The sequence below is a fragment of the Pieris rapae genome, chromosome 16 (genome assembly GCF_905147795.1).
Source record: "Pieris rapae chromosome 16, ilPieRapa1.1, whole genome shotgun sequence".
In the NCBI taxonomy this organism is placed as follows: Eukaryota; Metazoa; Arthropoda; class Insecta; order Lepidoptera; family Pieridae; genus Pieris; species Pieris rapae.
In genome coordinates this window covers 3,864,295-3,877,547 of record NC_059524.1, presented here as the reverse complement: position 1 = coordinate 3,877,547, position 13,253 = coordinate 3,864,295, and the positions used below count along the sequence as shown (strand labels likewise).

Below are 13,253 nucleotides of genomic sequence, written 5' to 3'. Positions count from 1 at the left end.
CCGAACGAACATTGACCCCATGATCTTGTCAGGTTGAAAGGTGCATTAGTGCAAAATAACATGTAGCCACGAAAATTTCAATTAAGTTTAATGCACATGTCCGGTACCCCCCACCCCCAAACCCCTCAAATACGTCGAGTCACGCTTTATCGTCGCACTTCAGCCGAAAGCTTTATAAAGCGATTACTTACAAATTATGAGTAATTTAAGGTTTCCTTTACTCCTGTATAAATAAATTGGAATGTACGTCATATTTGATAAGATTTAATTCGCCTTATTATAATTGGTTTTTGTAAAATTTATTTTTGAATCTATCCGTTGGTATTTCAATACGAATCTTTAGCGAATATAACAGAATAAACAGCATATCCGGAGCTGGATATATTTAGTAGTGGGCTGATCAATTAAAAAAAAAATGTTAAGTGTCTATCTTTTACCTAATCTTGTAAATTAAAATTTTGTAGGTAATTTGTTGCTTAAACAAAAAATTTTCGAAAAATTGTATTTATAATAATATGAATTTGGTTTTTTGAAATCTGTTTACCGCATTTGTTATATATTTTTTTTTAAACCAGCTTATAACAAATTCAGGACATTTTGTTGATTGATTGTTCATCTATAAATCCCAATATAAAGATGACGTTTTCTACTTTACATATTAAAAAGACCTAAGCTATCATTGTATAAATATCCTCTAGATCAGCTGTTCATAACACCTGTATGGTTTATTAAGAATTGTAATAGCCTCTCCTAATCACCAGTAATCATTGGCTGCGATGTCAGATCGGCACTAAATAGTAGATATTGTTAAATGTCGTATTTTTTAAACGATCAACACCTTTACAACGCGGTATACGATAGGGTTGCCAGCATTTAAAAATACTTAAATAATTAGTGTCCTTTTATTGTCGCATCAAATCGAAATATTATTTTGTTATGTATGTATGTATGTATGTACAGTCACGAAAAGTCAGAAATTAATTAATGTAATTTTACTACCAGCACGCAAATCAAGGGCGTAAAACGGATGCGAAGAATTGACTGTCTGTCCGTTACTGTCAAATTGCCATGGTTTTATGTCAATATGACATATTATATCCTATGACCTATCAATAATAGACAAAAATATAGACTAAATAATTTATTTAATTTAATAACAAATTAAAGATTACGCGATAGTCTTTGAAAATAAAATTTAGGTTAACAAATTCTGACAGCCCTGCAGCAAACATTTAAGTACGCGGCTGAGAGGCCAGGTGCTTACCGCTTAATTCGTGTAATTTTTTAAATAATGTTCTTCATTTAATATTCAATCACACGGTCGTGGTTAAGGAAGTGATATCAATAAATAATAACTCCATAACTTTGAGATATTAATATTATTAATTAAACCTTTGGCCTTTATATTAGTTAGATCTGTGAACGTTTTATTAAATAAAAATTATCCAACATACATCAAATATTCGTAGTATATTCGAGATTCATAGTTGCTCTTAAAAAACGTATTATCTAGTAGAGAAATCTATCAGATTTTTCACATCACAAGATTATGGTGTATAATGCCACTTATTGGGTAGAATTTTCTATAGAATCTTTTACAACTTGTAGTCAATTACAATTGGAACTGTCAACGCATAGTATACATAGCATATATATACATAGCATACCAATGAAGATATTATTGAAATTAATAAAATAATATAATAAGTTCTGACAATAAAACAAGTTTATACGATAAGACGGCGTATTTCGTTTGTTTATGATTGGACAAGCAATTCTAGTCCAATCACAGACACTCGACATTACGCGAGCACGAACAGGCAACGCGTTTGACCAATCACAAGTAGCCGTATCGCACTTGTTGTCGTCATTTGTTTTCCGTCACTTCAAGGAATTTTCGTTATACTCTACCTTCGATTTTACATGACATCCCTTTAATATTCAGTTTACGTCGGCGTCTTTATTCCTTCATTAATTATACAATCAACATATAATCTTACAAATATATAGCTAATAAATATGTATCGCAAGTCAACACGTAAGTAACGTCCGGTGACAATTGTCAAGGTAATTACGAATTAATAAGATAACATAAATGTAATAGTTACGGAACGAGTTAATTTGTTATTTCAAGAGAAATTTTGAAGTTGGATAAAAACTGTATTAAAATAAGTAGAGATGTTATGGATATGATATTTCGGATCTGGATACGGACTTGGATATAGGAATAAAATTATATCGGTTTCTGATACGGTTACAGATATGTAATTATTTCGGATTATCCGTTAGTTTCGAATAGTTTCAGTTACGGTTATTAGAATGAAGTAAAATATAAACACAAATAGTATGTATTAATTAGTGTTACATATAGGTTTTATCTAGTCTAGATTATCAGTTGGTATTGTAATCGGTTATATAGGTAAGTAATTATAATAAACATACCTACTCAGTTTTACCTATTAATATAAAAATGCAATAAATTTAAGAGCTGAAAAACATTTAGCTTTATACATTGCACATGTTAACTTATACCCTACGTATAATATATTAAATGTTTTATTTTTAATTATTTTTTTGAGTAATGAAACCATTAGAAAAAGTATTGCGTGATTTCAATTGCTCCTATTTCGAATCATCTGCAGTTGATTTTTACAGACAGATATAATCAATAAATTGATAAGTTTATATATAAGTATGTAAACAGAACTAATCTTAGAACAATGATAGGAAAAATCACGGGCCATTGCCTCCTAAAGGAACATCTTTTTGTCTTCGGCGCGACAGACAGACCCATGTGCAGAGGCTGTTTTAGCGCAGAGGAATCAGTCCACCCAAGTAGTCCTGGAATGCGAGGTTGTGGCTAAGCAACGTACAAAAATCCTCTGAACCGTGAGGTCGCTTCCTGGAGCCTGCGAAGTGCCCAGGAAGCTTCTGTGCTTTTGGAAGGAGTTAGGCTGGCTTAGTTAGCCATGACATACAATGCATATTAAGCGTCTAAGTGCGGAAATAGAGTCCACATACCATATATAGGTATGTATATTCAACAAAATGGGAGGCAAATGACAAAACTTTGGATAAAGTACTGCAACGCCGGGTATTCCCGTTCTTTAAATGTTATGCAAATTTTCTAGAAGGCTCTATGCGACATGCGCATATACCATTGGCAGCTGTTTCAAAAACAAGTGGTATGCAGAACTCGCACAAGCTATATGTTGTGGAACGCCAGATGTCGAGATTGAAAGTGTATAATTTCATTTTCTACCTCGATTTCTGATGATGAACAATATACACTTGGTTACTCTATAAAATTCTCTCTGTAACATTAGCCGGTTTCAATCCATCTCCGGAAACAATTTAAAGTAATTCTAGTAATGTAAGTAATGTTGATTTTGTACACTTAAAATTTCTGGTATTAATAAAGACTATAGAATTTAAAATAAGTATCGCAATAGTTATTGAAGTTACTAAGTACCTTGAATTATTCTATTTTTTAAGATAACGGCTCTTAATATGATAAAGTAAATGAACCAAAACACGCTTCTGACAATGTCACAAAACTTGTTAACACTAAATCGGAGCGTAAAAAATGACAATTCTGACACATCTCAAATATTTTGAGCACTCATTGTCCTCCTGGTCAAATAATCATAAATCACGGGTTTACTTTTCAAAAGGGTTTTGAATGAATTTTGACAATGTTGCAAGTTTATGTTGATTTTATTTATAACAAGTGACTTTCGGATGTTCTTTAAATTGCGTTTGATATATTTATCTACAAACAGTGGTTATTTCATATAGATTTCTGTTTTGCGATTAGTTTTTTTTTTCTAATAAGCAAGTATCAGCCATCTATGACGCACACAGTGGACTTGGTCTTAGGAATTCCATGATATTTTCCTTCACCGGACGAGCGAGTGTTAAATGCGCACTTGGAAAGTCGATTGGTGTACAGCACCTCAGAGAGTCCCAAGCTCCAAGCCAACGCTGCTATACCTATATGTATAAGCTTTAACTAGGCTTTATAAATAAGAGATCAGTTTCTGTTTTCCTTTTATTAATGCGGACATAACACTGATTATATTTCGTTTGCTTATTCATTTTGCGTAAAAGCTTATTAAAACTGGATTTATTTAATTAGCTACTGTTTGCGTAACGTATTTATTTAATCTTGATCATAAAAATTTGCGATACAATTAATAATAAGATTGTATATTAGTTTTTAACGGCAAGGAATACATTTATGACAATATATCCCCTCAAGTATCAAGATTTATCAGTTAAACTAGGACACCCAAAATATTATTTTTCATTTAAGTAGGTTTTATGTCCTATTAGTAGAGCATAGTTTTTTTATAGAAATTAAATATGCCTGTACCAATAATTTATTTATGAAGTAGTTAAAGGCTTTTAAAGGCTTTCATTTTCAGCGATATTTCAATAGCCAATGGAGCATATAGAAAAGCTGAGAAAAACACCAGTTCGCTCTAAGCAGACAAGAAGATCGTATTGTCGGTGTTTTTATGGTTATCAATAACATGCTGAAATGCTGGTAAAAGTAAACGGTGTTGCTAAAAAATAAACAAAGAATCCTTGATGGTAAGCTAAGAAGGCGAATCGAAAAATTATTCCTTCACACAATACCTAGACTAAGAAACACATTTGTTAATTCCTATTATGACATGTGTCAAAAAGTAGCAAAGATAACTCTAATAAGAGGGTTTATCTCAAAATTAATAGACCCTAATGTAATGCATTGTAAAGCAATTTAAAAACACGCTCCGCCGCCCTCGCTGATAAAATTTGTCCCTTATATCCCGTTTTGATTGGACGGGTTGATTTATGTGATGTTTAGACATAAATAGAGCAACTGGACAGTCTTAATACTTTGAATTTCTGACGTTTAACATATATTGGAAAATAACATTCAGGAATAATGAGCATACAAAGTGGTAGGTGTTATTATATACTGGAAAACGTTTCATATTTTGTTAGACTTGCATCTTAAACAAATTTTTATTTAACTAGATTATAGACTTAATATATAAGCGGTAAGCGGGAAGCCTAATCCGCAGTTTTGCTGTTTTCTTTCTGCTTAACAAAAATTGCTAGTATTTATTGTAGATATTTTTAAGATTAATGATAACCAAAATTGTTATATATTATAGATAAAAGAGCTTGTTACATATACTGTAGATATATGATGTGGTATAATGTATGTATAATGTTAAATAAATAAATAAATAGCTGTTGTATGCGGTGTGGTACAGCGGTGTTATTTTATGCTTTGCTTTAAAAGTTTCTTTATACTAATATAATTCCTAATACTTTATGGATATTGCATTATTTATTAGACATACATATATATTTTCAACAAATTCTTACGTATCTTGTTATAGAATTAATTACGTTAAGCTGAAATTGCTAAAATGTTCAAATTATTAGTCTGCTTTAATTTTTACTTTTGATAGTTTATTTTCTGTACATAATCTAGGATCCAATTATTATACGTATAAATTAAAAAAATACATCAATGATCAAAACTAGGCCGTCATATAACATACGATGAGGGGTATAATAGAGACATTTCCCTCGAGATAAACTCCTGCGAGCCCCCGAGATTTAAACTAACTGCACTTGTTATTGAGAATGTTAACTTCCAACTCCAAATGGCCCGTAAAAACAATTTAGCTTTGGCAATTTAATTCGTAAATTAAATCTGTAATTATCTTGTAATAAAGCTTTACAATATCAAGGGCTGTTATTCGAAATATACCCACTGAAAACTGTGTCGTAATAAAATTCACAACGTATTTTATGAAACAAATTAACAATACAACTAGCAAAAACTTTTTACAAAGACAAAGATATCTAAAATCTTTTTGAATATAGAATAAAACCGTGAGTAAATAATCAAAACATTGTTGGCGGCAAATATTCAAAAACTCTATGGTTAAAATTCCATTTTTAAAAAGACGTCAAAATGCAACAAGGGATGCGCCCGTAGCCAATTTTCCGGTCACCGCCACTACGCAATTATTTAGATAAACCTCTCCTCTCCAAACAATCTCCCCTCCCGTCTTTTGGGCTTTGTAAATTTATAGCAGGGCATTACGACGGTTAGGATAAAAATGTACTTTTAATTTATCTCGTTAAAGGGTTGAAGGACGAGCGGTTCGCGAAGTAATTATTCCCGAATTGGCCACTTTAGCTGATGAATCCATTTCCAACCCTATTGGTTGAGCTTTCATTTTGGGGAGCGAAAGATTGCATTTGTGATGGAATAAGCTTATTATTTTCAAGTTGTCGTAATTTAGAACCCATTAAACCGTCGTAATTATACGAATCGACAATTATAATTAAAAGGACATCAGTTTACTTCATTAAAGGAACTTATAACTACCCTAGTCAACGCTATATTTATAAGTGGGTGGTCCTTGTTCATGTATATATTTCGAAATAACAAACAGCGAAGATATAGTTTTTTTTAACATTATATTTAATGATTAATAAATTATAAGTGTATTAATTAAATAACAGAAAAATATATAATCTATATGTGAGCGCAAAGTACTTGCAATAACAACAAAGGACGCTAAGAATCTACATAAGCAACTATATTTAAGTAATTAATGTATAAAATGATTTTAGTTTAAGATATAATCTTAGTCTTGATCTTTTCTTATAAAAAATATTGTACAGAAACGTAGATACCTACAGCTATGCTGCGTTCGACATTTAAAACGAAATACTTTTTTCTCACTATACTTTTTTATTAAAAAAACTTACCTGCCAGTCTTAGTAATAATCATTTCAGTTCCCAAGTCGTGAAACTTGTCCCACAGATCCTTAGTTTCCAATTGACAGTCCACAGAGAGCAGTTCCTCACAGTTACATGATGTTACGGGTGGCGCCAGTGGTCGCGCTGGTGAGGGGGTGTCTCTTTCGCCTAATTCTGTTACAAGATTTTTATTTTTAATGATTTGGAACATAAAATATTATCATTTAATATATGTGGAATGTGTTGATAATTCGATTAAGGCTTTTCCAGAGACAATAGAGTATTAATAGAGCGCGCGCGTAAGTCAGTTATCACATGTGATAACTTACACCAATCTAAGTTGAACTATTTAATTAAGAAATAAATAAATAAATCTTAGGAACATTTTAATCATCTTTTTTATAGGCACTTTCAAAAACATTGATAACAATCCCTGTCAACAGAAAATAAGATTAACACTAAACAATGAGTACAGGAAAAAACGTCTGTCCGAATTACGTCCTTCGTTGCGGGTTAGAGTAAGAGAGGAGGAGCCCGCTTCCGCATGCGTGAGAGAAAGGAAAGCTAGACAGACCAGCGCCGTAACGCGTTACGTAACGAAGCGGTTTACTCTCCTTTAAGTCCATTCATAGTCGAGACTTCCCGTTCGTGTTAGATTACTGTATGAAATATGACATAAACCCAGAATATTTTCAGAATAAAAACTTGTGTCGCAGTATTTAGGCGAATTAATGTCGAATTTAGCGCCACAGTCTTTTTTACGGCTTGGCCTTAAATTCATGATAATTTGATTTTTCTCACAGCTGGGTGTTAATCCTTCTAGGTGTTCAGACTTTTTGGGTCTAGGGCAACCCCGATATTTTCCTTCATGAGTGAATAATGCGCAACTAACTATCGATTGGTGCCCACCCGAGGATCAATCCTACGGCCTTAGGGTTGAGAGGAACATCACTGCTGGACTTTAAGAAACTAGGAACATACCGAAATATTTAAGTTGAAAACTATAACATGCAGAATAGTGATTTTGATTATACACATTGTATGGAACATTTACTTCGCGTGGGGAAAGCAGGTAGTCACTCCAACAGTGGCAATTCATCTAGCAATGCAATTAGTAGGAATAATTAGATGATTTATATACACACCGCATGCTATTGTAATTGAACTGTTATAAACTGTTATTGTCTATGTATAGTAAATGTCACACGCAATAGCTTCATTTGTTTTGTCTACCGTCTCGCGTCATAACCGCTACAATGAAGAATCTGGTGAAAAAAGCCTAGGATTTTGTGGTAGTGAAAAGTTTTGGTAAAATTATTTATCTACATTAAAAAATCAAATGTTGACCTACAAGGCAATTCTAAACTCAAATGGTATATTTATTTAAAAGTTAATATTCTATGACGTCAAAGAATATTTAAAAATCGATCACTGTATTAGCACACAGCTTAATATTTTTTTCTTAATCAGCCAGTGTGTTTGTTAAGATACAAAAAAGTTCCCGTAATGCGTATCTACTATTTTGATACTATAAAAGGCAAATTTATATATATCCCTATTATCCTACTTCCTGTCTGAGAGATTTACTAAGTAACTGTGAGAATACGGTGTGTGAAAATATGTTTTTACTAGCCATTTTGTAATCACAATTTCAATTTACTTTTTGCCTTAAGAATGGTATTGTGTCAAAAGTGTAATTAACATGCACTTAATTTAAGCATTTTTATAATAACGGAACACGCTTTCAAACAGATACGATTGTTGCCAAGATAAAAACACATTAAAATAACGAACTTATTAATAATAAAGTAAGTTAATGTAATTTTGAATCTCACTTAGCTAATTAATTAAGAATTGTGTCTTTTGAAACAGAATAATGCTTTAAGACAGCTCGTGAATGTGTTGCCGGCATGTAAAAAGCCGTCTATTGTTAAGAAACTAAGAAAATCGAAACATCTATTAAGGAACCGATTATCTCTATAAAAATATATACGAAAAAGAAATATTAATATGAAGCTTACCTGAAGATGGTGCAGGCGAAGGTATAGCGTCGGAGGCGTCTCGTTCCCCATCCGAACACTGCTCCACATCTACCTCCACATCCTCATCAGACACTGGTGATCGACTGGATGCACCAGAACTAATAGATGCTGGTGAACTTTGTCGCGAAACTTGATCTGGAATACAAATTTCCTTTGAAGTGTTTTGGAATGTATTAAGGCAATAATTATTCCAAAACATATATATATTTGTAGTTGAGTTCATAACAGCGAAAATATTTTTTTAGATTTGAATTATGGGTCCTATAAGTAAACTGTTCTTGAGTAAAAAGTAACATCTATGTATTGCAATCACAGAACACTTACGACCGCCTTTTAATAAGGAATAATTGAACTGTTAAAGAAAGTTATAAGTGTTAAACAAAATCGGGCAAATCGGGTTGTTGGGTACATTTTGCGTTATTATGGAAAACTTAAAATTACTTTTGCTTGCAGTCCGTATTCATCGCTGTACTAAACACACTTGGAATCACACTTCAACTTGTATGACTATTGACTAATGGAAAGTCGTTAACTAAGTATTTAATACCTTATTGTATACCTCAAAATATGGTAACAAAATCTTCTAGCTTGGTAGTATTAGTCTACTTTAAGTATCTAAACTACTAACTAAGTTTTTCACCTTATAGGTAATAAGCGAATACACTTAATCCACGATTTGCAGTTTTATTAAACCCGCCAATAAAATCGACATTTAAGAGTATAAAATACAGGTAAAGTTACAACATACAATAACTTAAAAATCCCATTTTAAAGTCATAAAATAGCATTCCACAGTGTGAGTGGTGTCGTATATGTTCGGTTCCGCACAATTAATCCCAAATAACGAAGTGACCCGCAACATGACGCCTGCGTCGGCGCAGGTCCCGCCAATTACCCACTTTTACATTCCTGATATTGATACGGTCTATATGTATTTTTAAGAGTAAAATAAATAAGACAGTCTTTGTTTATGCTGGATATCAAAGGAGGTTTTAATCGACGCGAATTTTATTTTTAATTATCGGGTACAACATTTTTATATGTTTATAATTTTTGGCACTTTAAACGAATAAATTACCTGTCTTGACTATATTTCTACAACACTGACTTAATATCACATTTTATTTATAAAAAACTGAGAATTTACAAATTAAAAATAAAAATCATATTTACTGCCATAGACTGTATGGTCTTCCATATCTTTGGGAATAGTCTGTTTCAATTACATGTCAGTGTAAAAAATAAACATAGATGATAAAGTACTAGCTTATAAACATTCGAAACAGATCTAACTGAGCTAAGCTCCCGCGTCAAACTCGTATTGGATTTGACATATGCAAGTAATACTACGCTAAGTCTACTGCCTTTTTATGTACCTTCTACGAATGTTAGAACTTCTCTATACGTTTAAACGTTTATATCGGACACTTCCAGAGAACTTACACTAATATTCAGTACAAGACTGCGCTAATTCCGTCCCTACGTCAAGAATACCTTTTTAATCTGTGTATTTTACTTTATATTACTAATTTACTAATACTACTTTATATTACTAATTTACTACTAATTTATATTTTATACGTGACACATTATAATTTATTACAATTAGTTAATTACTTGGTTAGGCACAATGTTGTGAGTGGGCGTGCTCCATAGTTAATTCTATTCTAATACATTCCTATTCTTACAAGAAACATATTTATTTGGTATTTGTTTGGTTGGCTTTGGCTTCACATTTCTTGAATGAACTGCGTCAAATTGGTTTGAAAATACTTCAGTGGGTAGCTGGTTCCACATAGTGGCGGTATACGACAAAAACTGCCTTAAAAACGCTCAGTAAATGACCAACGTCGAGGTGATACGGGTGAAACGATTATACATTTGTTTCGTATATTATTTTTCACTCCACAGTACTATTGAAATAAATATTCATTTGAAAAAGCATACTTAATTATATTATATAGTTTATGAAGATATAATATAATAGTTTGACGTTATCAATATTTATAATCTTGAACATTACAAACACGGTCACTCACACTAATAAATAGATTTAGATATTTAAAGTAAGGTCTAATAGCATTATGCCTGTTCATTTTTATATTTAAAAAAAAATAGACACAACCTTTTTAGGGCCTCAAAATTCTGTATCTATTTCGTAATCATTTGTTTTTTCTGATAGGCAAGTAGGCCTTCTGTATACACGTCGTAGACTGCCTCCACGGCATGCCAGTTTCCTTACGTTCTTTTCCTTCATAGAACAGTCCATTGGTGCACAGCCGAGTACCGAGCACTAAGGATGAATGTCACACTGAAGCCATTAAGCCAACACTCCTCTTGCCACAATATATTATGCTGTTACTTACTTATTTAAAATCCCATACTTTCGGTAAATATTTGTTAGGCAAAAATAATATGCGTAAAAAACCTTATTATAAACAAGTACAAAAATGTAAAAGATTAAATCTAATTAATTAATTTTCGTATTATGAATATGCATGTATCAGAGTTATTTCTATTTCCATAAATGATGTAACTAGATACAATAGCCAATAAACATATTAGTTGTTAACCAATTTATAAGTCATTGTTATTATATTGCTATATTTTACGACCTAATAGGATTTTATCCCTCTATATCTATTAAGTTATCTATGGTCTTAGCCGTTCCCAAATTTTATAATTAAAGATCTTAAGAGGTGACCCTCACAGAGTTGGAGTTCAAAAGAAACAAAACATTTGCTTAATTGTAAATCGCAATCGTTAAAATATCTGGACGGTGTAGATTTTTGGTTGAAATTTAATAAAGCCTAAGAATAGTATTTGACTCTCAAACCAACTCCTGCTCAATGTTCCACGATGCAAGTTCGTAGAACACCAAGTAAAAAGGCATGTTAGGTACATCATGTAATCAATTGATATCGACAAAGTTATTGCGGTTTCCACGTAGGCCTAAATAAGATTACAACTAAATGCTTTTCAAACGCTATAAAGTTATGAATTTAAATTTGCAGATTGGTAAAGAATATTTTTTTACGTTATTTGTTAGGTTAGGAACAAAAACCTTGGAATCTTTCGAGTTGGTTTGAGTAGAATATCTTTGCCGTTTAAAAACAAAGAAAGATCGCATACCTACGTATTGAATACGCAAATTTTGACTATAAATCTGTTGATTAAATCAATTAAACTGTCTTTTCTCACCTATGAAAGTAGGCGACCGTGCGACGGCAAGAGAACCGCGCAGGGCCGGCTGCTCAGCGCTGCGAGCCATGATGGCCGCTATGGAGAAATCCGTCGCGCGACTCTTTTCCGCCACCATTTTTGAGGCCCGCCAACCTTCCACGTCCAACACCTCGCCACAATACCTCACCGGGCCGTCCGACACATCCTCAACCATACCGCGGGCACATAACAACGCGCAACTAACACGGTCAATTCTACGCCTGACACAAGATCGAACAGAACGGTGGCCAAGCACGGACTGAACGCGCGGCTATGTGGAACGACACTTTAAGCGGGAAAAGCGCTGCACTGTGGGCGCTTTTACGTTTAATATTGATGTAGATAAGTTTGTCACAGCTTGTATCAAATTTAAACAACAGTTTTAAATTAATAAAAAAATATTATTTACAATAATTAACGCTTGTTTGACGTTTAGCGCCAATTTTTTTTTTAATTTACTAGATTTTAAGTTTACAAATTAATGAGTTATGAATGTTAGGTTATACTGTTATTACACTTCACAGTAAAATACAAAAAGCTGATCACCTGACTATTTTTAAAATATGAAGGTAAAATATATAAATAGTAGATTACAGTTCGCTCAGGTAACATAGCGTAAAGCGCTTGATTGTCAAGAATTGACGGGCGGGGCGGGCCCGTTACCGCCTCCCCGTCAACCACTCAACTCTCCCCTGACGCCACCACCCCTCAGCCCACTCATAACAATATCGCATTATTATTTAACTCGTATTCCATATCACTTACCGACTGTCACAATTCATTGTTAGCTTTTCATTCGTCATGCGGATAAAGCTCAGCCAATTTGATTTATATCCCTCTTCAGGTGAAAATGGATTAAAATAACGTTTTGAGACTTGGAGAATTTTCCATAGTTTTTTTTAAACGCGACATTGTCGCAAAATCGCAATCGTCTGCGCCGCCCATTAATGTAAACATTCCGTGTGGAGCGAGATAGCACGGGGTGAATTAATACGTTTTGCATGCGATGGAGAGAGACGGCGCTATTTATAGATTAGCGCTTCAAATTAACCTTATGACAGTAGCTTGCTTATTCGTAGATGAAGCCATAAAATGGGAATTTCTATTTATTTTCACTTTCTAGTTATTTTTTGCATTATAATATGTTGAAGGTATATAACCTAAAATTTTATTAAAGATTATATAAAAATTATATCTTTGACGAATTAAAT

At 32.9% G+C, this 13,253-nt stretch overlaps 1 protein-coding gene across 1 annotated transcript in view; it reads right to left on the bottom strand.

The window, feature by feature from the left end:
* The window catches only part of LOC110998081 (T-box transcription factor TBX20-like), a 68,864-nt gene extending 56,575 nt beyond the window's left edge, over positions 1–12,289 (bottom strand). The window contains exons 1-3 of the mRNA XM_045631752.1: positions 12,022–12,289; positions 8,800–8,955; positions 6,787–6,952 (exon numbers count right to left, since the gene is read on the bottom strand). Coding sequence (XP_045487708.1) covers positions 6,787–6,952; positions 8,800–8,955; positions 12,022–12,217 — 518 coding nt within the window. The 5' untranslated portion in view covers positions 12,218–12,289. The remainder of the gene's footprint in view (positions 1–6,786; positions 6,953–8,799; positions 8,956–12,021) is intronic.
* Positions 12,290–13,253: the final 964 nt, after the last annotated feature.